Raw genomic sequence first — 27,534 nt, forward strand, 5'->3', positions numbered from 1 at the left:
TTTAAAAATGAACAAAATCAAAAAGGGTACTTTTGAGATAATAATATTAATAGTTTCAATGTTGAATAAATTAACGTGTTAAATTGTATTTCAGAATGTAGCGATACTCCATATTTTAGAGCACAGTATTAGGAGTATAATGACACCAAGGTGTTGCCTGTATCATGTACGGTTCCCTGGTTATTGGGTCTTATAGGGGGCATGTATAGGTCTGAAGAGTGCCTAACATGGCGCCTTTTATCGTGTTAAAAAATGGTTTGTTACAAAAGTAATTGGCATATCAAACATGCTTCCTCCCAATTAAGTTTTTATGTGAGAATTGCCAGAACAATCTGAGATGCAAAAATATTTTCGTGACATGCTGGCATGGAATAATCGCCATAGGCCTTTTTTGTACTTTTCCCCCCTCCTTTCTTCTCAGATTACGTTGTGTAATTTGAAGAACTGCTTTATTTACTTGAATAGCATTCCTGAACAAATTACCAAGGAACTATGGTGAAAAGGCCCGCACATACCTTCTCTTTGTCTGCTAACCTACACGTACCCTCAGCCGTTCTGTGTTCCCTCCACTCTCAAGCACACATACACTTGTGCTCACAAATTGTTTACATATTTTGTTATCTTTCCCTTCCTTCACCCCCACCCCCTCCGCTCTCTCTCTCTCTCTCTTGCTCACACACACACACACACACACACACACACACACACACACACACACACACACACACACACACACACACACACACACACACACACACACACACACACACACACACACACACACACACACACACACACACACACTACTCTGCCATTAGTCATTCAGTGAGTTTCCCTACTCTAGCCTTACACCATTGTTTGCATTGGCAAGGCTGTTTTGTGCTTCTAAGGTTTCAGGCGACAGAGAGATGAGATGATAACAGAGCAGAGCCATAAGGCTGACTGAGAGAGAGAGAGTCCAAATAGTGATTAAGTCTTTGTTTCTCTCACACAATGAACCTCTCTTCTCTGACCCACTGTCTGGCGTTACATCAAATCTCTGACCCACTAATCGACAATCATACGTTTGTCCGCTGGGTTTCGATGGAACGTTTTGCTCACTCCCTCTCTCAAGTAAGCGTTCAGATGTAGAGGGATTGGTTCATGCATGGTTCGGTTTGATGTCATAGCTATTACGCAATAGCTGTTTTGACGGACTGCTCATTATACTGATAAGATCCATCTTTGACAGTTATTGGCAGTCCTACCAGCCAGCATAAAACCAACACCAGAGACATGTCAATGGTCGTTATACTCCACTACTTATGCTACATGTGCACTTAAGTCAGACATCAGACACACCCACTTTTAGCTGTTGCAGCGCAATAGCATCATCAAGCTGAAATGTTTTTTTAACATCATCAGGTCTGTTGAAAGATTAACTCTCCTCTCCTCCTGTCTTCAGTGCACTCCCCCGATGGAGGTAAACGACCTGTTCAGAGATATCCAGGATGGAAGAATACTCATGGCCTTGCTGGAGGAACTGTCCGGATGCAAGCTGGTGAGATTTCCACCAACAATATCCCACCATCCACACAGTATTCAGATGTTAGTGATGCTTTGTTGATTCATTCGCCTGCGTCACAAATTACACCCTATTCCCTATAGGCCCTGGTCAAAAGTAGTGCACAATGTAAGGGATAGGGTGCCATTTGGGAGGCAGCCCATGGCTATGCTAGATATGGAGAAGTTGTGTGTTAAAGATTGTGCTTGAGTTCGATTTCGGTGGCTAACAATTCACCCAGCTGTTTGTTGTATGGTCGGTGTCCTCCTCCAGCTTCATGGATGGAAACAGTCCTCACATCGTATCTTCAGACTGAACAACATCGCAAAGGTCCTCACCTTCCTAGAGGAAAGAAATGTGAGTATCACAGCCAATCACCAATGAATCACCTATTTAGGGAAGTGTCTAATAAACGTCCTGAAATTGTAGAAGAAGGTTCAGCTTTATTCCCTTCAATGGTATTTATAGCTGAAGCAATTTTTTCCATATTGGGAGGAGCACCAGCACACCACTGTCTAAATATCCTGTTGATTGGTTGGATTGTTTACCTGGGTGTGTTTACCTGCACAGGTGAAGCTGGTCAGTATTGACGCTGCAGATGTCGCCGATGGCAACTCTTCCATCGTTCTCGGACTCATCTGGAATATTATCCTGTTTTTCCAGGTAAAATCTCTCTCTCTCTATACCGTCTCTTTCTTCTCTCTCCCCTCTTTCTCTCTCTCTCCCCTCTCTCTCTCTCTCAGATATTAAGTAATGAAATAAGTGCCTAGTCTTCCTCCTTCTCTCAGATCAAGGAGCTGACAGGGAACATTAAGAGCCAGTTCCCCTCGTCCTCCAGCCTCTCCTCGCTCCCCACCAGCTCCGACTCTGACACCTCCCACTCCAGCACGCCCTCCGATGAGAGGCCACGCTCCATCGCCATGAGGGATCATGGGAAAGCCATCAAGACGCTCCTGCAGTGGGTCCAGAGACGCACCAGGAAGTGAGTTGTGATTGGACAGCAATCATATGTCAAATTCATAAGAGACAAACTCACAAATAGGATATGGTATTTGATGAACCTGTGAAAATTCGGTAATACATACACACAAGTTTGAAGGTTTGACTGCAATCATGTTCAAGTGTTAGTGTCAGATGTTGCTGACTTGCCGAGTCTTGTCTTGTCAGGTATGGTGTGGCGGTGCAGGACTTTGGGAAGAGCTGGACCAGTGGGCTGGCCTTCCTGGCCGTCATTAAGTCTATTGACCCCAGCCTGGTGGACATGAGGAGAGCTCTGCTGAGGACAGCCAGGGAGAACCTAGAGGATGCCTTCAGGACAGCCCACTACAGCCTGGGCATACCCAGACTACTGGAACCAGAGGGTAAATTATTCAATTAAATTCAGTTAAATTCAAACCAATTCAATTAATTGAGACTTTATTCATTGCCACAAGGGGCAATTATGCTAGCCTGATCCCAGATCTGTTAGGGCTGTATAGCTAACTCCTATGGCCGTTGTCTTGCCAAAATAGTTGACATGACAACGGCCATAGCCGTTGACAAGACAGCATAAAGAGATCTGGGACTGGGCTACAATTATGCTGTACAATCAGAGTGTTTTAGAAGATTTACCACTAGTCGATCTTAAGTCCCTCTGTTATCATTCCCACATTTCCATCTCCACAGACGTGACCATTAACCCTCCAGATGAGCAGTCCATCATGACCTACGTGTCCCAGTTCCTGGAGCACTTCCCTGGGATGGAAGAGGTGAGAGAGACTGCATCCCAAGGGCTCAGGTCAAAACTAGTGCATTATATAGGGAATGCGGTGCCATTTGGAACACATTCAGTGTCTGCATAATATTCATCTCATGATCAATATATGATATATACAGTAGTTTATACAAACCACTAGATCAGGGGTGTCAAACAAATGTTACCCCGCGGGCCCCATTCGGTCTTCACCGAGGTCTGGAGGGACGCACTTAAAATGTATTATGTTTCCCAAAAATGTTCCTTTATCCTTCGCTTTATCCTTCGCTTTTCGTTCCCCTGATTAGCTTTCGTTTCAATGGCTATTAGCAAGCTGGACAGAGTGTAGAGACTAAAAGTGTCGGTCTATTATGATTTCTACACAGCTTTGATTTGGTTTTTAGTCATTTCAATGTTGATTAAGATCGTACTTTTTTTTTTTTTCGGCTCGTGGGCTAGATATTTGACACCCCTGCAATAGATACACAAACCACAGATAACTCTCTTTCTCTCTCTCAGCCCCAGGAGAATGTATCTGATGTGATACAGAGGAGTGTGTCGTCAGGTAGACTCAGCTGTCGTGTCAACGACTCCTCCCACGACCTGAGGAATGGCGTTCACCGGAGTCGGGACCGAGAGAGGCCCTTTGTGGTCCGGAGAGACTTAGTCCAGCACCCGCCCAAAATCTTAATCTCCTCTGTCTCCGAGGAGCTCAAGTCCCCCACATCACCGCCCGTGGTGGAGCGCTCCCCGGTCAACGAAGGCTCGTCGGTAGGGACCACCCCCAGCCCTGTCTTCACCGTCTCCACCTCCAGCTCTCCGCAGCCCTCGTTTGTCAACTCGGTCATCGGGTCTGTGTCCTGTGACTCCCTGATCAGTGACTCTGTGATCGGTTCGCCAGACTCCTGTTGGGAGCGCCTGCCGAGCGAGGCAGTGACGCCAGATAGGTCTGTGGGGAGCCGTAGCGATGGGTCGCTATGTGACAGCGGGGTATCCTGGGACATCCCTCCCTCCACACGCCATGGGGTCACACCTGATCTGGAGGATCCGTTGCCGTCGGTTATGGGGCCAAAGGCAGGAAAGCCTCAGGACGAGGAACAGGAAGTGATGCCGGAGCTGTTAATTGACGAGGGGAACTACTCTTTTAGCTCAGTGGAGAGCACACAGTACAGGGATAATACACAACTAGAAGAGGATGGAGAGGGACGGAAGAAGAAAGAGAAGGAAGACGAGGAGGAGGCGTATACTTACATTCTGGAACTGGGTGAGGACAAGGCAGCCAAGGAGGAGCCTGATCAAAGAGAAGGAAAGAACATAACAGAGAGAATAGAAAGTGACTCAGAAGGAATAGACACAACTACACGTCAGAGTAATGGCGTCAACAAGGAGCAGGGGCGGCCATCTTTAGAGTTCTCTGACAAGCCTCAGCATACTGCCTCTGACCAGAACAGGGAGAGTGTGTGTGAGGGTGAGAGTGTGTGTGTGGGTGAGAGTGTGTGTGTGGGTGAGATAGGTGGAGCTGTGTATTCTCCTCAACACAAGGATATCAGCCGTTCACAGCAGGAGACCCCTGACCTGCATGAAAAGCCAAATCAGCAGGACGGTGTCCTGGAGAGGACAGACAGAGCATCAGAATGTGCCAAGAAGGAAACAGTGGAACCATCTACAGATTCCAGGAAGGCTGGAAACCCAGAGGAAGGGTTCGCTACGGAACGTTCTGATAAAGCAGAGGGTCAAAGTGATGTGACTGACAGAGGGGTGACGGAACACAGACCGACTACGTCACTGTCAGAGAGGGACAGAAATGGGGAGCGGTCCCAGGAGGAGTCAGAGGAAAGGCACAAGCAGGTCACAGAAGAGTCAGAAACACAAAAGAAGATGAAGGACGTTCTGAACGGCCATATAGAGTCGCAGGAGAACACTACGACGCAGGCGGATGAGGTCACAGAGCAGTCACAACTGTATATGGAGATGGACCAGAGTCAGACCATCCAGGGGGGATCCTCAGAACCAGAAGAGGAGAGCCATACTGGGAAAAAGGACCCTGAATCTCTGTCTTGCACAGACAATCGGCAGAGCTCCACACTCCCAGCAGAGGACAGAGAGGATAGGACCCAGAGCCCAGAGAGAGAGGCAGAGGTTGGGGATGAAGACCCAGACCTGCGTGGGCCCCCTGAAGGTGGCTTGGTTGAAAAGCGTGAGACAGCCCCTTGTGGTGGAGATGCTAAAGTGAATGTTGTAGTTCCTGAGAAGAAGAGAGGGGCAGAAAATGGCCATGACAGGGTGGATGCTACTGGGTCTGGGGCCACAGACAACAGAGAGACAGTAGTGGAGGTCCCCCATCAGGGCACGCCAGTGTCCATTATCCCCTTGGACATGGTGTACTACCCCCACTATGATGTCCCCATCTCCCATGTCACTGAGGCCTTCCCTGGACTGGTCCTCACTGGGCCGGTTCCTCGCTCTCCTCCCTCAGACACACACACCAAGAACCAGTCTTTATCCCTACCGCCTGGTCAAGAGAGAGACATAGAAAAGGATGCAGAGGATCATACTGAGGGCAGTCATAGTGAGACAGAGGCCTCTACTGTTGAAGAGACAGGGGACAAAATGGCAGACACAGAAAAGAGTCAAACCAAGAGTGTCAATGTGGCCTATTCAGACAGTGAGAGGAGCAGTGCAATGGAGAAGCCTGAAAGTGAACCAATGGACTTGTTCCAAGCTGACATGAGTGGGGCCCTTGATCAGACAATGACATTGAGTGAGACTCTGGAGCCCATGGACCTGTTCTACCCGGATACAGATGACTGTGGTCCTGTAGAGGAACCAGAGAAGGACGTGGAGACATCGCCGTGGTCCTCTTCCTTCAGCAAGTCAGTAGAGACCTGGCCCTCAACCTTCAGTGTTGCAGCGCTACAACCAGCACCGTCCTCAGAACCAGAACCAGAGACACACACAGGCTCGCACACACATAGCCAGACAGAGACACATACAGAGACACACGCACACAGCAGTCCAGACTCACACATGAAAAGCCAACTGGATCAAGAAGATCTCAGAGAGGCAACAATGCAGAAGCAGGATAAGGTAAGCCAGTGTGTATGGACACAACAAGGACAGATCTGTGTATGTGTGTGTGTGCGCGCCTCCTGCATGCGTGTGTGTGTGTGTGCGTGCGTGCGTGTGTGTGTGTGTATACCAGGTGATCCAAACAACATCAGAGTGACGTGACATTTCACACATACAGTGAGGGAAAAAAGTATTTGATCCCCTGCTGATTTTGTACGTTTGCCCACTGACAAAGAAATGATCAGTCTATAATTTTAATGGTAGGTTTATTTGAACAGTGAGAGACAGAATATCAACAAAAAAATCCAGAAAAACGCATGTCAAAAATGTTATGAATTGATTTGCATTTTAATGAGGGAAATAAGTATTTGACCCCTCTGCAAAACATGACTTACTACTTGGTGGCAAAACCCTTGTGGCAATCACAGAGGTCAGACGTTTCTTGTAGTTGGCCACCAGGTTTGCACACATCTCAGGAGGGATTTTGTCCCACTCCTCTTTGCAGATCTTCTTCAAGTCATTAAGGTTTCGAGGCTGACGTTTGGCAACTCGAACCTTCAGCTCCCTCCACAGATTTTCTATGGGATTAAGGTCTGGAGACTGGCTAGGCCACTCCAGGACCTTAATGTGCTTCTTCTTGAGCCACTCCTTTGTTGCCTTGGCCGTGTGTTTTGGGTCATTGTCATGCTGGAATACCCATCCACGACCCATTTTCAATACCCTGGCTGAGGGAAGGAGGTTTTCACCCAAGATTTGACGGTACATGGCCCCGTCCATCATCCCTTTGATGCGGTGAAGTTGTCCTGTCCCTTTAGCAGAAAAACACCCCCAAAGCATAATGTTTCCACCTCCATGTTTGACGGTGGGGATGGTTTCTTGGGGTCCTAGGCAGCATTCCTCCTCCTCCAAACACGGCAAGTTGGGTTGATGCCAAAGAACTCCATTTTGGTCTCATCTGACCACAACACGTTCACCCAGTTGTCCTCTGAATCATTCAGATGTTCATTGGCAAACTTCAGACGGGCATGTATATGTGCTTTCTTGAGCAGGGGGACCTTGCGGGCGCTGCAGGATTTCAGTCCTTCACGGCATAGTGTGTTACCAATTGTTTTCTTGATGACTATGGTCCCAGCTGCCTTGAGATCATTGACAAGATCCTCCTGTGTAGTTCTGGGCTGATTCCTCACCGTTCTCATGATCATTGCAACTCCACGAGGTGAGATCTTGCATGGAGCCCCAGGCTGAGGGAGATTGACAGTTCTTTTGTGTTTCTTCCATTTGCGAATAATCACAGAAACTGTTGTCACCTTCTCACCAAGCTGCTTGGCGATGGTCTTGTAGCCCATTCCAGCCTTGTGTAGGTCTACAATCTTGTCCCTGACATCCTTGGAGAGCTCTTTGGTCTTGGCCATGGTGGAGAGTTTGGAATCTGATTGATTGATTGCTTCTGTGGACAGGTATCTTTTATACAGGTAAGAAACTGAGATTAGGAGCACTCCCTTTAAGAGTGTGCTCCTAATCTCCGTTCGTTACCTGTATGAAAGACACCTGGGAGCCAGAAATCTTTTTGATTGAGAGGGGGTCAAATACTTATTTCCCTCATTAAAATGCAAATCAATTTATAACATTTTTGACATGCATTTTTCTGGATATTTTTGTTGTTATTCTGTCTCTCACTGTTCAAATAAACCTACCATTAAAATTATAGACTGATAATTTCTTTGTCAGTGGGCAAACGTACAAAATCAGCAGGGGATCAAATACTTTTTTCCCTCACTGTACACATAGGACAAGGTCACTGTCTCATTATATGCAATAATCTGTCTGCATGTGTTATTATCTGTTCATCCTTTTCTCTGGTTCTGTCTGACGTGTCTGTCTGGGCGTCTGATAATGTATGCATTGTTTTGGTGCTAGATGTTCTGCATACCAAGTCTTATTTAGCAGTCATTTCGTAAGCTGTGTTGACCAACCATGAATCATGAATCAATCATGAGAACATTACCCATGATTTAAAGGAGGGACATTGGAGCTAATGTTCAAGACAGTTAAAAAGAAAGTGTGATAAGGATTGGAGCTAATGTTCAAGACAGTTAAAAAGAAAGTGTGATATTTTTTATCAAGTGCTTTGTGCTACTCTATATGACTACAAGGGCTGGGAATTGAAAGGGACGTCATGATTCGATATTATCGCGATACTTAGGTGCCGCCGATATGATATGTATTGCGATTCTCACGATTCTATATGTATTGCGATTCGATACTGCGATTGTATTGCAATTTGATGTTGCAAACATATTTCTCACTATATGTCTTCTGCAGAGATGATAAAGCATGATAAATGAGTTTTGATCAGTCAGGGAAATAAAAGGTGCTGAAAGCATGTTGGCTCACTATTTAAAAAGAAGATGAAGAACAAGCTATAGGATGAAAAATATTTGAGTTTTGGCACAGGTACAGCCGACCAGCGTTAGCTAATCCTACCTAGCAAAAACAAAGAAACAAACAAAAACATACATACACTAACGGTCAAAAGTTTTAGAACACCTACTTATTCAAGGGTTTTTCTTTATTTGTACTATTTTCTACATTGTAGAATAATAGTGACGACATCAAAACTATGAAATAACACATATGGGATCTTGTAGTAAACAAAAAGTGTAAAACAAATCAAAATATATTTTATATTTGAGATTCTTCAAATAGCCACCCTTTGCCTTTATGACAACTTTGCACACTCTTGGTATTCTCTCAACCAGCTTCACCTGGAATGCTTTTCCAACAGTCTTGAAGGAGTTCCCACATATGCTGAGCACTTGTTGGCTGCTTTTCCTTCACTCCGCGGTCCGACTCATCCCAAACCATTTCAATTTGGTTGAGGTCAGGGGATTGTGTAGGCCAGGTCATCTGATGCAGTACTCCATCACTCTCCTTCTTGGTAAAATAACCCTTACACAGCCTGGAGGTGTGTTGGGTCATTGTCCTGTTGAAAAACAAATGATAGTCCCACTAAGCACAAACCAGATGCTGTGATAGCTGTGCTGGTTAAGTGTGCCTTGAATTCTAAATAGATCACAGACAGTGTCACCAGCAAAGCACCCCCCACACCATAACACCTCCTACTCAATGCTTTACGGTGGGAAATACACATGCGGAGATCATCCGTTCACCTACTCAGTGTCTTACAAAGACACGGCAGTTGGAACCATAAATATAAAATTTGGACTCCAGACCAAAGGACAAATTTCCACCGGTCTAATGTCCTTTGCTCATGTTTCTTAACCCAAGAAAGTCTCTTCTTCTTATTGGTGTCCTTTAGTAGTGGTTTCTTTGCAGCAATTCGACCATGAAGGCCTGATTCACACAGTCTCCTCTGAACAGTTGATGTTGAGATGTGTCCGTTACTTGAACTCTGTGAAGCAATTATTTGGGCTGGTAACTCTAATGAACTTATCCTCTCTAGCAGAGGTAACTCTGGGTCTTCCATTCCTGTGGCGGTCTTCATGAGAGCCAGTTTCATCATAGCACTTGATGGTTTTTGCGACTACACTTGAAGAAACTTTCGAAGTTCTTGACATTTTCCGTATTGACTGACCTTCAGATCTTAAAGTAATGATGGACTGTCGTTTCTCTTTGATTATTTGAGCTGTTCTTGCCATAATATGGACTTGGTCTTTTACCAAATAGGGCTATCTTCTGTATATCACCCCTACCTTGTCACAACACAACTGATTGGCTCAAACGCATTAAGAAGGATAGAAATTCCACAAATTCACTTTTTAGAAGGCACACCTGTTAATTGAAATGCATTCCATGTGACTACCTCATCAAGCTGGTTGAGAGAATGCCAAGAGTGTGCAAAGCTGTCATATTTGAAGAATCTGAAATATAAAATAGATTTTGATTTATTTAACACTTTTTTTGGTTACTACATGATTTCATATGTGTTATTTCATAGTTTTGATGTCTTCAACTATTATTCTACAATGTAAAAAAAAAATAAAGAAAAGCCCTTGAATGAGTAGGTGTTCTCAAATTTTGGACTGGTAGTGTGTATATATATATATATATATATAATTTTTTACAAATCAATACTTGGAGTCAAAGTATCTATATCATTTTGTCCAAAATAATATTGTGATATCTAACTGTATCGATTTTCCACCATCACTGATGACTAGCCAGTAACCCTTTACCCCCACACCCACTACATCCATACCCTTTTATCCTATCCAACAACCTCCACCTTCCCCTTACACTCTAAAGTAGTCCCCCCACCAATGTGTCCCCAGGAGGTTGAAGTGAGAGGGGGCTCCAGGCTATCGGGCCCACAGGAATGGTGCTCCGTGCTGGGTGAGCAGACGGAGGGAGATGGGGGTGTGGTGGAGACCCACCGTGGAGCTGCTGAGAGCAGTGATCTCACCAGGACTGATGAGGAGAAGCCTGCCTCTGCTGCCAGAGAAAACAATGAGACCATGAGGTAGGATACTATTCTTAGGTCCCTGGTACAGCTGGGCTGTGTCCGAAATGGCACCCTATTCCCTTTATAGTGCACTACTATGGGCTCTGGTCAAAAGTAGTGCACTGCATAGGGAAAAGGGTACCATTTGGGCCACTGCCTGAGAAACACCGCACAGAACATTATTTTGGGGGAAAGCAATGTTAAGCAGCGAAAGACATGACTTCAGAACTGGGCCTCCCAGTTTGATAGAGCAAAATGCCTTAAATTTACTCAATGAAATGTGTTTAGATCTGGCTAGTTATTGAACTTGGAAGCTAATTTCCTCTCCACTAACATTAAGAGGCTCTAAGCAATTCAAATTACATAATGACATACAGTGCATTCGGAAACCTTTTCCACATTTTGTTACTTTACAGCCTTATTCTGAAATGAATAAAGTAATTTTTTCCCCTCATCCATCTACACACAATAACCCATAATGACAATGCAAAAACAGGTTTTTAGAAATTTTAGCAAATGTATAAAAAATAAAAACGGAAATATCAAATTTACATACGTTTTCAGACTTTGTTGAAGCGCCATTGGCAGCGATTACAGCCTCAAGTCTTCTTGGGTATGACTCTACAAGCTTGACACACCTTTATTTGGGGAGTTTCTCCCATTCTTCTCTGCAGATTCTCTCAAGCTCTGTCAAGTTGAATGGGGAGCGTCGCTGCACACCTATTTTCAGGTTTCTCCAGAGTCCGGGCTCTGGCTGGGCCACTCAATGACATTCAGAGACTTGTCCCGAAACCACTCTTGCATTGTCTTGGCTGTGTGCTTAGGGTCATTGTCCTGTTGGAAGGTGAACCTTCGCCCCAGTCTGAGGTCCTGAGGGCTCTGCAGCAGGTTTCCATCAAGGATCTCTCTGTACTTTGCTCCGTTCATATTTCCCTCTATCCCTACTAGTCTCCCAGTCCCTGCCACTTAAAAACATCCAACCAGCATGATGATGCCACCACCATGCTTCACCGTACGGACTGTGCCAGGTTTCCTCCAGACGTGACGCTTGGCATTCAGGCCAAAGAGTTCAATCTTGGTTTCATCAGACCAGATAATCTTGTTTTTCATGGTCTGAGAGTCTTTAGGTGCCTTTTGGAAAACTCCAAGCAGGCTGTCATGTGCCTTTTTCTGAAGAGTGTCTTCCGTCTGGCCACTCTACCATAAAGGCCTGATTGTTGCAGAGATGGTTGTCCTTCTGGAAGGTCCCCACATCTCCACAGATGAACTCTGGAGCTCTGCCAGAGTGACCATCAGGTTCTTGGTCACCTCCCTGACCAAGGCCCTTCTCCCCCGATTGCTCAGTTTGGCCGGACGGCCAGCTCTATAGCTCACCATTTTAGAATAATGGAAGCCACTGTGTTCTTGGGGACCTTCAATGCTGCAGACATGTTTTGGTACCCTTCTCCAGATCTGTGCCTCGACACAATCCTGTCTTGGAGCTCTACAGACAATTCCTTTGACATCATGGCTTTTGGTTTTTGCTCTGACATACACTGTCAACTGTGGGACCTTATATAAACTGGTGTGTGCCTTTCCAAATCATGTCCAGTCAATTGAATTTACCACAGATGGACCCCAATCAAGTTGTACAAACATCTCAAGGATGATAAATGGAAGCAGGATGCACATGAGCTCAATTTCAAGTCTCATAGCAAAGGGTCTGAATACTTATGTAAATAAGGTATTTCTGTTTTTTCCCAAAAATGTCTAAAAACCAGTTTTCGTTTTGTCATTATGGGGTATTGGGTTGCCGAGGAAAAAATAGAATTTAATACATTTTAGAATAAGGCTGTAACGTAACAAAATGTGGAAAAAGTCATGGGGTCTGAATACTTTCTGAATGCACTGTAATTCAATTATATAATTTATGCTGATGATGACTGATTCTGAAGTGTTTTATTGCAATAATAGTGGCTTTTTTCTCTCCGCTTTAATGAGTAAGATGAACAGTATGTTAGTCACTGTGTAAATAATAGCTAACGAGATGTTTTCTTTGTTCTGAATGATAGTGTTCACACATTTTTTATCTAGTAGAAACATAAATATAGCGCTCTGTCTCTCTCTGTCTGTCTCTGTCTGTCTGTCTGTCTGTCTGTCTGTCTGTCTGTCTGTCTGTCTCTCGCTGTCTCGCTTTGTCTGTCTGTCTCTCTTTGAACAGGAGGGAAGGTGACAGTGATGGAACCACAGATGAACAGTGTTCTATGTGTTCCACACCACTCCACCAGAGAAAGGTGGTTGGCTCTAATGAGGTTTGTTGCAAAACATTTCAGATATTTAGGAACTGTCATTATTTCCTATGTAAGTATTTTACCATAAGATGAGCCTTACAAAACAATACCTGTGCATTTATCATCCTCACTCATGTTTTTGGGATTGTAATACGTATCCCTCTGTCCCGTAGAAGGACAATCAGAAGAATGGAGCAGCCAGCCGAACTCACAGTACCAAGTCTGACACCAGGTAAGAATATGAGTCAGTAGGCCTCTTGCCCCAAAGGGCAGGGTGCAGCATGACTGTTATACAGTTATAACTTCTTATGTTCAAAACAGAGGTTTGTTGCACGAACCGTTTCTCTCTTGCTCCCTTGTCTGAGCGCTCTTGCTCACTTGTCTGAGCGTAAGTCACCGGGTGGGGCTATCTTGTAGTTGCCGTGACAACCCTCCTGTATGAGTGTTGAGGTGAGGCATCGTGGGAATCAGAGACACACAATATTCGACTGATACCATCACCCCTATGGGGCACAGCTTGGCTGGTGTTGTAATTGTGTGAAACATTTACATCATTACATCATCTATAGCCGTCTGGGGAGGGAGATGCCATACAGATAGTCTACGTCCTAAATGACACCCTATCTCCCTTTATAGTACACTACTTTTGACCAGGGCCCATAGGGTGCCATTTAGGTCACAGCCATAGAGATAAAGATACCCAGCTGTCTGTAGCTCAGGAACAAAGATGTTGTCTTAGTAGTTATTAGGAGGACCAGGAGGAAATCTGACCAAGAAAAACATCAGGTGCTAGTTGTATGAAGGGTATAACGAGGGCCCATAGTTTTTCCTGGTCGTGTCAAAATTCCCGTACCTAGTTACAGTATTAGTATGAGACAAACCTTGTTCCATATCTTTTTTTGCTCTTGCAAACTCCATTGCTCATGACAATGAGTGACAAGGAGTTGGCATTATAGCACAAGCAGACTGGCATTCAGCCTATCCCAGACATAGTTCAATTATTAGTATCAGAAAGCTATTCAACATGAAAACATCTCTTCAGTCTGGAGAAATTAAATCCATCCTGGGCTTTTGTTTTGGTGTCACTAGAGAAGCCTAACATATAACAGTTTTTTGTATTCAAAATTTTTATTCAACCTTTGACCCATTATACCCTGAATTGTAGCTGTTTATGTTGACATTATCTCTTCCCAGCTAGCACATAACGTTCTCAGAACCATATGTTTCGTAGAGCTTGGTGAGAGCATGGTTGTCCTATGATTATTTTGCATCTAACCTTCTCACAACATTCTGGGAATGTTGCAGGATAGCCAGCTAGCGCATAAAATTCTGAGATCCATATGTTTCTTGGGTGGGAATTTCAGTACCTAAGCCTAACGTTTCACACAGGTTTACTCATGGTTCTATATAATGTTCTCAGAACGTTCAGAGAATGTTAAGAAACAATGTTCTTCTGTGGGAATTTCAGTACTTCCGCATAGCGTATTCTGCACCTTTCCTCATGGTTCTATTTAAAGTCATGTTCTCAGAATGTTAAGAAAACTTTCCATAAAAAAACACAAGAAAACAGTAGTAACGTTCAAAGAACGTTCTAAGAATGTTATTTAAAAACATATACATTCCGTTCGCAGCGTCAACAATACTCTCTTTAGCCTATCTTGGTAAGTGTGTTCAGGTGTGTTGGCCGCGCCCACTAATTGGCCACACATAATCTTAATGAGTGTTTGTTTCCTTGGAAATGGGGTCCGCTTGAATAGACTACAATGAACAGCTTTGTATGAGTTAAAAAACCATGGCACGCTAGCTCCATCCTGGTGGCGCAATGAACATTGACATAGAACAGAAGATCATAGGTTCAGAATCTCACTGATGCCATGGCACAATAAAAAAATACATGTGTTTGCATGATTAATGCCTAAGCAAATTAATTTCCAGGTGTCCTATCTGTGTTGGAGTTCCAAACAGTTAACCTAAGCTATCAGTATTATTAAAAGTCTTATTGAAACATGTTCTCAGAACATTATTTCATTGCCTTCAAATAACCTATTATTTCCGTTCTCAGAAGGTTAGTTAACCTCCTAGGAAAAATTTCAGAGAACCATAGTAGAATGTTTTCAGAACCTCCCTGCAACCTAAAAACTCAAGTTCCCAGAACAGGCAAAGTGGAAACCAAAAATGTACATTCACACAATTTCCAAGGAACCAAATGTGTTAGCTGGGTTTAAAGTCTGTTTGGTTCTGTCGACCTTCTGCTGAACCCGGTTTTCTCTCTCTCTCTGCGAGTGTGTGTGTGTGTGTGTGTGTGTGTGTGTGTGTGTGTGTGTGTGTGTGTGTGTGTGTGTGTGTGTGTGTGTGTGTGTGTGTGTGTGTGTGTGTGTGTGTGTGTGTGTGTGTGTGTGTGTGTGTGTGTGTGTGTGTGTAGCTGGAGGGAGATGAGGACTCCTACTTCGTTGACAGAGTACTACATTCTCCTACTGCTGTGGCTGCTCCTCTACTGCCTGTTGGTGTTGCCACAGATCGACTACAGGAACCTGCCAAGCCTTCTGCTCAACCTGGGAAAATGAATACACACACATACTGCGACACATGTACATACTGATACACACATCACAAACATGTCACACACACACGACACATACACACGCACACAACACTTTTTTTTTTTATTCCAGAATAATTTATAAAGCTGTTTAGATATTCTGCTCATTGTCTTGCATTGATGTGGCTTGCATTGATATGCTTAAAATTGTAAAGACAAACCTATAACTTTGTATGTTTTTCTGAGTTTATTGATGTACAAAGAAAGAAGCACTCTGAGGGCTATTTAATCCGTAGCGCTGAAGAGCTGCTTTATAGCGCGATTGACAGTTAAAGTCAATGTTCCCGCGGTCGCGGAGACTGCATTCACGGTAAATGCTGCATATGTCGGTTCAATCGGAAATTACCTTTACATTTTTACGCGGATCTTCAGCGATACTTTGGCGCTACGGATTGAATCCAGCCCTAAGAATGTAGGATTGTACGGTGCACAATTATATATTGTTTGTTGTTGTAGGTATACAGTTCAGGAAGCTTTGCAGTTGCCCATTTACATAAATGGCAATTTGGTGAGTGGAATAACAGGTATGTTTCAGAAACATCCCTGATGTCCTTTTTGATTTTACATGGAATTTGATAAGAAAAAGTGTGGCCAATGAGTTATGCAGAAATATTTACACATTTAAGATGATGCACAACCTCCATTGAGCGATTAACTTATTAAGGTCCTGCATTCTCTTGAAGGGACTTGTCTTACAAGCTCAGTGGATTCTGCAGAGGCTTGGGAGTGTGTCAGTTGCACTTTTGAACCAGAGTATGTGAACTGCCAAAGATACAGTGTTTGGAATGCTGGATAGAAAATACAAAACTAATTCACCATCAGCAAATTATGAAATATAAGTTTAACACAGTTGAAATAGTTTTGAAGTGACAATATTGATTTACTAATAATGTTGGTTTTATTTTAATAATATTTTAAGAATGCTGGAGTAAATGTCTATGGATCAGTTGAAAATACAGTATATGAATGGATTTTTAAAGTGTGATTATTAATTCCTTTATTAAATGCTATGTTTGTATGCCTGTGGGTTGTTTTTTAAACTGCTGTTATTGATTCAGCCGTGCTTGAACTTGTTAGAGCCCTTCAATAAAAAGAGAATGCTTTATGATTAAATGTTTATTTATAAAATACCATTTTTTAACAACATCTGTAATTAAGTACAGTACTATCATCATTTTATGTTGTTGCATTTTTTATAATTTTAATCGGCTTAGTTTACAGCCACCTAAATCTTCGATATAATTCCCCTAACAACAAGCACAGAATTCCTACACATGGATAAACCAAACTGGATTTATAAAGTGTGTGTAGTTATGTGCAAAAGCCATACTTTACATGACTTCATGTCCAGCAGCTGTCCATATGAATTCTGTTTAAATAGATTGCCTATACAGACACTGCATATGTTAATGAGATCTATATCTGCATGATTATGCCCAAGGGACACAATACATACTGCCTATCTAATTGTGAATGAAGTGACCTAGTACGGCCTCAGAGAGGTCATCTTGCTTTTGTATTGGAACCCATTCTGTTCAAAAGCACCAGTCAATTGCAACGGGTCGTTCCACGAAAAGAGTGCCTTTGGCTTCCCTTTGATATTTTAAGTAGAAATTGTGCACCAATATTGCATTTTAAAAGCCTGTTATGTTAAATGAAGTGCAGCATTTTGGCATGTCATTCCATGTGCCCTCTAACTTCTAGGGAAGATTTTAACCCACTTAACCCCAACATTTCTCCAAGTTTTCACCATCATTGTAAAGCCCTAGTTATTTAGTTTCTTTGACCAAGTCCTTTCTGAAGATGATTATTTAGTTCATGTGATTAGTAATTCATTTACGTCTGTCCCTCATTTGAAGGTCAACCCTGTTACGTGAACTGAACTCTCATTTTAATATGGTGAAACTATTCATAAGAATAAAATAAAAATCTAAAGAAACATTAAACACCTAATAGTGAAATCATAGTGTAAAAGCAGAGGAGCTAGTTCTACTCTTTCTGGCCAGTTTCTGTTGTGTTGTGGTGGAAAAATGAGCGGGTTGAGCATGAAACGTCAACCCTGTTACCCATAGATAGGCAGGCTAGAAATGTTTTAAGAATTAAACATGTTTTTGTGATGCTTGCATTCAATTGTCACTCCCTGTAGCTTCTATTCTCCCTGTCACAGGGGGATGTATCGTCAACCCTGTTACTTTATTTGGCACTTAATAGGCACTTACTATAGTCGTTTTTTTTATTCAACCTCTTGAGATAGGAACACTTTTTTTATGAAGCTCTTTATGACAAGAATGTTCAAATGAGGTGAAATCTAAAGTTACTTTTTGAGGAACTTACACTTCTCAAATGGCACTGAATTGGTGGAATGACCCAATAAATTACATGTTTTGCCCTTTGTTGTATCATTTATTTGATTGGTTAATCCAGATTGATTTCATGCCTGATGCATGAGTAGTAGTTACAACTCACAGAATTGTGTTCTAGTTTATGGTGAGTATTCCCATTTGGAGATATGGTTTGGGAAACATTATAAACATTAGCCCCTGAAGTAAGAAATATTATATAACTGACTGGGTAAAACGACAAGTACCCTACAGTGCCTAGTGCCTTATAGCACATTTCCTGAGTCCTTTTTGTTAGTAACTATAGTCAGAGTTAATCTGGGATGATTTATAAATCATTTTCGGTTCACACTAATGTTGTAAGATAAATTGCCAAAATGCCATAGTCTACTGTATGCCACGGTTGCAGGAAATGATCCAGGGCCATAATAATCTAATCAAATTGTATTTGTCACATGCTTCGTAAACAACGGGTGTAGATTAACAGGGAAATGCTTACTTACGGGCCCTTCTCAACAATGCAGAGAGAAATACAGAAAAATAATAACATGAGGAATAAATACACAATGAGTAATGATAACTTGGCTGTATACTGTACACGGGTTGCCAGTACTGACTTGATGTGCAGGAGTATGAGGTAATTGAGGTAGATACTGTATGTATATATAGATAGGGGTAAAGTGATTAGGCAACAGAATTGATAATAAACAGTAGTGGCAGTGTATGTGATTTAGTTAGTGTAAAAGGGGGTCAATGTGGATATTCTAAGTAGCAACAGTTGTAGTCGGAAGTTTACATACACCTTAGCCACATACATTTAAACTCAGTTTTTCACAATTCCTGATATTTAATCCTAGTAAAAAATCCCTGTCTTAGGTCAGTTAGTATCACCACTTTATTTTAAGAATGTGAAATGCCAGAATAATAGTAGATTTATTTCAGCTTTCATTTCTTTCATCACATTCCCAGTGGATCAGAAGTTTACATACACTCAATTAGTATTTGGTAGCATTGCCTTTAAATTGTTTAACTTGGGTCAAACGTTTCGGGTAGCCTACCACAAGCTTCCCACAATAAGTTGGGTGAATTTTGGCCCATTCCTCCTAACAGAGCTGGTGTAACTGAGTCAGGTTTAGTGGCCTCCTTGCTTGCACACGCTTTTTCAGTTCTGCCCACAAATGTTATATGGGATTGATGTTAGGGCTTTGTGATGACCACTCCAATACCTTGACTTTGTTGTCCTTAAGCCATTTTGCCACAACTTTGCCTCCAAACATAATGATGGTCATTATGGCCAAACAGTTATATTTTTGTTTCATCAGACCAGAGGACATTTCTCCAAAAAGTACGATCTTTGTCCCCATGTGCAGTTCCAAACCGTAATCTGGGTTTTTTATGGCGGTTTTGGAGCAGTGGCTTCTTCCTTGCTGAGAGGCCTTTCAGGTTATGTCGATATAGGACTCTTTTTACTGTGGATATAGATACTTTTGTACCTGTTTCCTCCAGCATCTTCACAAGGTCCTTTGCTGTTGTTCTGGGGTTGATTTGCACTTTTCGCAGCAAAGTACGTTCATCTCTAGGAGACAGAGTGCGTCTTCTTCCTGAACGGCATGACGGCTGCATGGTCCCATGGTGTTTATACTTGCATACTATTGTTTGTACAGATGAACGTGATATCTTCAGGTGTTTGGAAATTGCTCCCAAGGATGAACCAGACTTGTGGAGGTCTACAATGTTTTCTCTGAGGTCTTGGCTGATTTCTTTTGAATTTCCCATGATGTCAAGCAAAGAGGCACTGAGTTTGAAGGTAGGCCTTGAAATTAATCAACAGGTACAACTCCAATTGACTTCAATTATGTCAATTAGCCTATCAGAAGCTTCTAAAGCCATGACATCATTTTCTGAATTTTCCCAAGCTGTTTAAAGGCACAGTCAACTTAGTATATGTAAACTTCTGACCCACTGGAATTGTGATACAGTGAATTATAAGTGAAATAATCTGTCTGTAAACAATTGTTGGAAAAATTACTTGTGTCATGCACAAAGTAGATGTCCTAACCGACTTGCCAAAACTATAGTTTATTAACAAGAAATTTGTGGCGTGGTTGAAAAACGAGTTTTAATGACTCCAACCTAAGTGTATGTACATTTCTGACCAACTGTATTTGGTTAACTATTTAGCAGTCTTATAGCTTGGGGGTAGGCCTGATCACCAACAATGATGAGACAGCTTATAGTCAGAGACCTAGCCGTGTGGTGCCAGAACAACAACCTCTCCCTCAACGTGATCAATGACCCTGGGAGCTGTTCAGGATCCTGTTGGTTCCAGACTTGGTGCATCGGTCCTGCTTGCCGTGCGGTAGCAGAGAGAACAGTCTATGACTTGGGTGGCTGGAGTCTTTGACAATTTTTAGGGCCTTCCTCTGACACTGTCTGGTATAGAGGTCCTGAGTGGCAGGGAGCTCGGCCCCAGTGATGTACTAGGTCGTACTCCATACCCTCTGTAGTGTCTTGCGGTCAGAGGCTGAGCAGTTGCCATACCAGGCAGTGATGCAACCAGTCAGGATGCTCTCGATGGTGCAGCTGTATAACTTTTTGATGATCTGAGGACCCATGCCAAATCTTTTAGTCTCCTGAGGGGGAATAGCCTTTGTCGTGCCCTCTTCACGACTGTCTTGTGTGTGTTTGGATCATGATAGTTTGCTGATGATGTGGACACCAAGGAACTTGAAGCTCTCAACCTGCTCCACTATAGCCCTGTCGATGAGAATGGGGGCGTACTCAGTCCTCCTTTTCCTGTAGTCCACAATCATCTCCTTTGTCTTGATCACGTTGAGGGAGAGGTTGTTGTCCTGGCACCACACGGCCAGGTCTCTGACCTCCTCCCTATAAGCTGTCTCATCATTGTCGGTGATCAGGCCTACGCACTGTTGTGTCGTCGGAAAACTTAATGATGGTGTTGGAGTCGTGCCTGGCCATGCAGCCGTGGGTGAACACGGAGTACTGGAGGGGACTGAGCACGCACCCCTGTGTGGCCTCCGTGTTGAGGATCAGCATGGCAGATGTGTTGTTACCTACACCCACCACCTGTGTGCGGCCCAACATGATGTCCAGGATCCAGTTGCAGAGAGAGGTGTTTAGTCCCAGGGTCCTTAGCTTAGTGATGAGTTTGGAGGGCACTATGGTGTTGAACGCTGAGCTGTAGGCAATGAAAAGCATTCTCACATAGGTTTTCCTCTTGTCCAGGTGGGAGAGGGCAGTGTGGAGTGCAACAGAGATCTGTGGATCTGTTGGGTTGGTATGTGAATTGGAGTTGGTCCAGGGTGTGTGGGATGATGGTGTTAATGTGAGCCATGACCAGCCTTTCAAAGAATTTAGTGGCTACAGATGTGAGTGCTACAGGGAGGTAGTCATTTAGACAGGTTACCTTGGCGTTCTTGGCCGTGGCAATTTTAGCATGTAAACCTTGGTGGGGCAAACAATAAACAAAAATATGGGATGCATGCCAGCAAAGCCACTACACAACACTAAACAATACATTAATTGCACCATAACGGCGACAAACGGCTCCCACAAACTGCTCAGGGGTACATTAAGCTGTCCCAACACCGATACGTTTTATCTATAATTTCTCTTCATATGACAGGGATTGAAAAGGATTTGCCAGTAGATTTTCGACTTGATTCATGAGGATGACTGCTTGTCTAGCTTGCTAGCTAAGATTTTGAAGGTATGAGGTTGACATGATCAGTGCAATCAAAAATGCGGTAAATATATCGTGATTTGACGTCATTTTATCTGTGGCCAATGACCTTGAGGCTTCTTGTATGGGCACTTCTAATGTAAATCTATGACAGCACCCAAGGGGCTTGAATATTTGAGCTCTCCTCTGCGGTGACGTAGTTTCCCCATGACTGACAGAACACTGAGCCAATGACGGGGCAACTAGAGAACATTACCAACCCTTACACTTCGTATTTTCCCGCTGGCTGCCCCACCACCACAGAAAGCACTGAGCTAGGCTGGAACACCTGCATTTTGGAGCTGCCTTACTCAAGAAGTAAAAAAGAGACCCTGTTTGTATGCAGCTTTATTAACTCAATATTACATTTTTTGACATGTTTGCAAACTGATACGTGACATGTATTAGTGTCAAAATAACATGCAAAACAAGCTCTGTCCCACCTGCCCTGAATGACGGGTCGACACTGGTTCTTGGGCACAAGGACTATGGTGTTCTGCTTGAAACATGTAGGTATTACAGCATAGGTCAGGGAGAGGTTGAACATGTCAGTGAAGATACCAGCTGTTCAGCACATGCTCTGAGTACGCGTCCTGGTAATCTGTCTAATCTGTCTGGCCCAGCGGCCTGATGAATGTTAACCTGTTTAAAGGTCTTACATCGGCTACGGAGAGCGAGTGTCAAGCGTCTCAGATTAGAAGTGCTGATTTGGGATCAATTTAGCCGTTTGGTCACTATTAATAAGAATATATGGACAGTGGGGATCTGATCCTAGATCAGCACTCCTACTCTGAGAAGCTTGATACATATGGCCACCAAAGATGATCTGTATGGCCACTCTGCCTCAGTGACCTTGTGCATACTGCCATCTAAAGGACAACATTAGTCATGAACCATCATACGGCTTGAGAAAAGCCTAGATTTGTCTATGGTCACATCATTTATTGTGTTAATATAGAGGCATCAGTGTCCCTTTTGAAACCATAAGGGAGGTAGATAGGACATGAGTCACAAATGTCTCTGAATAAAGCTTTTATTGAAATATAAGAAGAATCCAGAAAGCAAGGAATTCAATGTCACTAATGACAGATTAACACATCACACATTGTGTCCAATGGATGACGGTGTTGGCACTTTCTAAAGAGAACATCATGCTAACAAGCTAAACATAAAGATTGTCCATCCACATTGTTACAAGAGAAGAAATGAGGGTGGTCCACTGGTCACAGCCTTACTGAAAGAAGGAAATATTGTCTCAGTGATGAAGTATATTACAGTAATCAAAGTATCAATCAGTGTTTTGTCTCTTTGTGTTGTCTTCTAAGTGGTATTGTTGACAACTTTCCATTGTCAGTAACACCACTTTGAGCAAATAAAAATGGTAGGTTGTCTTTGAAATATGTCAATATGTAACCATTTGAATAGTATTTACCGATGGCCACCACCCACTTCCAGATACTTCAACCATGTAATTGTATTCTTATGATGAAAAACCTTGCCCTATTTAACTGCCTAGAATAGAAATGAGATTGACACCAACTGTGCAGAGGAAAGTCTCACACAAGAGGGTAGATGGAAAGGCCTGCGATTCCACACTGGTTGTATCCTCTAGCGATGAGGAGATATCTTTATCTCCCCAAGTGGTACCCCAGCTGTAAAGTGTAAAGACAACACAGACTTTCAATTACAACACATTTAAGTTCCCCTTTAATCAACTGAATAATATTTGTTTGTCGCTGATTTTACTTCATGGAATTTGTTGTCTTAAAACATAAACAGATAAAAAATATTAGATAAAGTTTCCATTATCATGCCATGCCTGTCTTGGATACTGATGTCATGGCAACAAACTTCACACTCTGACAACCTGCCAAAATGTGTATATCACTTGAATGTAATGTTTTATCACATTTTGGTGACTGACCTGTTCTTCACAGTTCAGTAGCCAATGTTGCGTCGGCCATACCCAACAGCCAAAACATTATTATTATAATTTTTTGGAGCTTGCTCGGTTATAGAGGACTCCTAAAATGGATTATTGTGGTTGTTTTAATATAATTCAGCAATGCAATGAAATGTAAAACCAACATTAAAACGTAAGGTCCCTCCCCTCACACCTTCTTCTCTAATGCGTTTTGAGAAGTAGGTGAGGAGAGGGAGGATGCGAGGAATCGAGAAAATGCTCACCGGCATGGTAAAACTGGAAGGTCTGAGAGCTTAAATTCATGTGCACAGTGACTGGGCCCACATTGTACAGACCATCACACATGTGCTCTTTCGTTGTCAACAGGAAATCTCTAGTATCCCTTGACACGTATTCCTGAAAAAAGAAAATCAAGAAATAAAGGAAGTTCCTATGAATATTAGCTTTTCTGACACTTTACCTTGGGGGAGTAAGGATATCCTGTTTCTGACATGATCTCATACGTTCTGATAAACTCATAACAGAGAGCAATATGGCCCTCTTTACAGCCCATGTTACCCAGTGGCCTGGTACAGTCCAGCAGGTTCTTCGCACTGATGGAGCGCAGCCTGCCGGTCTTCCTGTACACTTGTCCCTCCAGAGACCCAACGGCAGCAAATGTGTAAGTGGAGGGGGGGCAGGCTTTTTGTACGGCATGTGTCAATTACAGTATCCGATTCCCTCTCATCTTTAAAGCAAGAGCAAATACGGGGATAGAGTTTATGAAGATTATCTTGCTGCACTTTTCTCTAGCTGCATCATCAGTGTCTGTTTACATGTGAGCTATATAAAAGGAAGTATTGTGAGTGTGTGAAATTAAGGAAATATTTGTTGTGTTCTTCTAAGGTCACATATTCGTAATTATGCCAGTCCCACGATGACGCGACTTTGACAATACAGTGGGTATCATAAGTATTCACTCCTTGTGGATTTTTTCACATTTTGTTGTGTTACAAAGTGAGATTGAAATAGATTTAATTTCGATGTCTTGTCATTGATCTATACAAAATTGTCACGCCTGCTCCTGCTCTTCCCCCCTGGCGCTCGAGGGCGCCAGGCTCCCCAGCATTGCGCACTCCTGCCACCACCATTACGCACACTTGCCTTTCCCCCGTCGCGCGAATCAACGATTATTGGACTCACCTGGACTCAATCACATCTGTCATTACCTTCCCTATATAGTATGTCTGGTTCCTCGCTCTGTTCCCTGCTTCAGCATTGATTGCATTATGTCCTTGTTTACCCGTGTGCCGACGCTGTACCTGTCTTGTTACCTGTTTGTTCCTGATTAAATGTTGACTCCCCGTATCTTAATAAATCAAATAAGTTACATAATAGGGGTTCACGTGATCTTTTTTCATGACTAACCCTTCCTCTGTCCTCCATACATACAACATCTGTAAAAGTCCCTCAGTCAAGTATTGAATTTCAAGCACAGATTCAACTACAAAGACCACAGAGCTTTTCAAAAGCCTTGTAAAAAAGGTCAGTGATTGGTCGATGGGTAACAATAACACATCAGACATTGAATATCTCTTTAAGCATGGTCAAGTTAATAATTATGCTGTGGATGATGCATTAAACCACACCAACACATCAAAGATACAGTTGTCCTTCTGAACTGAGCTGCAGGACTGGAAGGAAACTGCTGAGGGATGTCACAATTAAGCCATTGGGGATTTTAAATCAGCTACAGAGTTCAATGGCTATGATGGGAGAAAACTGAAGATGGATCAACAACATTGTAGTAACCCCATAATAATAACCTAAATGAGTGAATAGAATAATACCAAATATTCCAAAACATGCATCCTGTTTGCTACAAGGCACTAAAGTAATACTGCAAAAAAACACAGCGAAGGAATACACTTTTTTTGGTGGTGCCTGCATCATGATATGGGTATGCTTGACATCGGCAAAGACTGGGGAGTTTTTCAGGATAAAACGAAATGGGATGGAGCTAAGCACAGGCAAAATCCTAGAGGAAAACCTGCTTCAGTCTGCTTTACACAAGACACTGAGACACATCTACACTGGAGTTGCTTACCAAGAAGACAGTGAATGTTCCTGAGTGGCCAAGTTACAGTTTTGACTTACATTTGCTTGAAAATCTATCGCAAGACTTGAAAATTGCTGTCTAACCATGATCCCCAACACTGTGACAGAGCTTGAAGAATTTTGAAAAGAATAATGGGGAAAATATTGCACAGTCTAGGTGTGAAACGATCTTGGGGCCCGATTCAGACACAGGAAATGTATACCTTTCTTACGCACGCCTTTCCTGTACACTTCCCAGTAGTTGATATTCAGACTTACCTTATACAGGTGTGTAATGGGCTTTGTTGGCATGGTTCCCTTGCGCGCGCTGAATAAATACAATTCAACGCTGAAAAACCCTCCCACTTGCTGGCCAACAGAGTTTTCATTGAAGGGGTTTACAGTACATTTATCAAAAGCCATCCCTTTAAATTTGGTGTAACTTTAATTAGAATTTTCTCGACAGACTCACTAGAATACAATACGGTTCAGAATATTAGAGATCAATGAAAGAAAGCCATGTAAATACATCCAGATACATAGTATTCTGTCCTTGAATTAATACCCTCATAATTCCACCACCTTTAAGTGCAATGAAACAATGAATAAGGTTGAGAAACCTGTCGGTACCAAGTGGAACAGCATCTACTTTATTTTTTCCAATAGAAATAACACCATTGTCCATGCACTGTAATTTACAAATTGATAAGAGCTATTGATAAGAGCTAGGTAAATGAGTAAGCCATTTGGATAAGGTCGATTGTAAACATAAATATACAATTGTTTTAAATTTATTTTACCTTAAGACTGCTAGAGACAAATATTGCAGTAAACTGAAGCATATCAACAGATCACCTTTTCCACAGTGAAGTTTATGATATGCTGGCCTTAGGAGTTATAGGCTTCTGTAGCCATGCACAAATGACAGTTTAGCGCCAAACCTACCAAGTTGATTTTGGATTTCTAAAATGTTTTAATTATATGCCCGTACTTTTCACTGTATTTTTTACAATTTGTAACATGTTAAATATGAGCCAGTATCGGTAGCCACCGTCAGTTATATCGGCAAAGACCGGGTAGATTGTTGACAAAAAAGTACAATTAAATACATTTTAATCCCCCTTCATAACAAAATAAAAAGTGAAGAAATCCAAGGGGGTGAATACTTATTATAGGCACTGTAAGTCCAACTATAAATTGTGGCACACTATCTGTGTATTTACATGGTAAATAATGTAAGTAGATATGCATCCCCAATAGCACCATATTGCCTAGGTTGTTTAATTTGATTTCACCTTTATTTATACAGGTATGCCAATTAACTTCTTGCCGCACGGATCCCTTTTACGGGATCATTTTCGTAAACAACCGCTGAATTGCAGCGTGCCAAATTCAAAAATAATACAAAAAATATTTATAATCATGGAATCACAAGTGAAATATACCAAAACACAGCTTAGCTTGTTGTTAACCCACCTATCGTGTCAGATTTTGAAAATATGCTTTACAGCGAAAGCAATCCAAGCGTTTGTGAGTGTATCAATCACTGCTAGAACAGCTAGCCTTAAATTAGCTTGGTCACGAAAGTCAGAAAAGCAATAAAATGAATCGCTTACCTTTGATAATCTTCGGATGTTTGTACTCACGAGACTCCCAGTTACACAATAAATGTTATTTTTGTTCGATAAAGATTAGTTTTATAACCAAAATCCACCATTTCGTTTGCGCGTTATGTTCAGAAAACCTGTCATCTCCCCGGACCAACCTTAGGTCCTTCC

At 42.5% G+C, this 27,534-nt stretch overlaps 1 protein-coding gene across 1 annotated transcript in view; it reads left to right on the forward strand.

The window, feature by feature from the left end:
• Nucleotides 1–16,783, forward strand: part of LOC139553263 (calmin-like) — a 48,143-nt gene extending 31,360 nt beyond the window's left edge. The window contains exons 3-13 of the mRNA XM_071365401.1: nt 1,445–1,540; nt 1,817–1,900; nt 2,114–2,206; nt 2,332–2,525; nt 2,711–2,904; nt 3,209–3,291; nt 3,795–6,362; nt 10,637–10,824; nt 13,007–13,097; nt 13,250–13,308; nt 15,499–16,783. Of these exons, the coding sequence (XP_071221502.1) occupies nt 1,445–1,540; nt 1,817–1,900; nt 2,114–2,206; nt 2,332–2,525; nt 2,711–2,904; nt 3,209–3,291; nt 3,795–6,362; nt 10,637–10,824; nt 13,007–13,097; nt 13,250–13,308; nt 15,499–15,640 (3,792 nt within the window). The 3' untranslated portion in view covers nt 15,641–16,783. The remainder of the gene's footprint in view (nt 1–1,444; nt 1,541–1,816; nt 1,901–2,113; nt 2,207–2,331; nt 2,526–2,710; nt 2,905–3,208; nt 3,292–3,794; nt 6,363–10,636; nt 10,825–13,006; nt 13,098–13,249; nt 13,309–15,498) is intronic.
• The last annotated feature ends 10,751 nt before the right edge of the window (nt 16,784–27,534 follow it).

The sequence above is a fragment of the Salvelinus alpinus genome, chromosome 25 (assembly GCF_045679555.1).
Source record: "Salvelinus alpinus chromosome 25, SLU_Salpinus.1, whole genome shotgun sequence".
Lineage (NCBI taxonomy): Eukaryota > Metazoa > Chordata > Actinopteri > Salmoniformes > Salmonidae > Salvelinus > Salvelinus alpinus.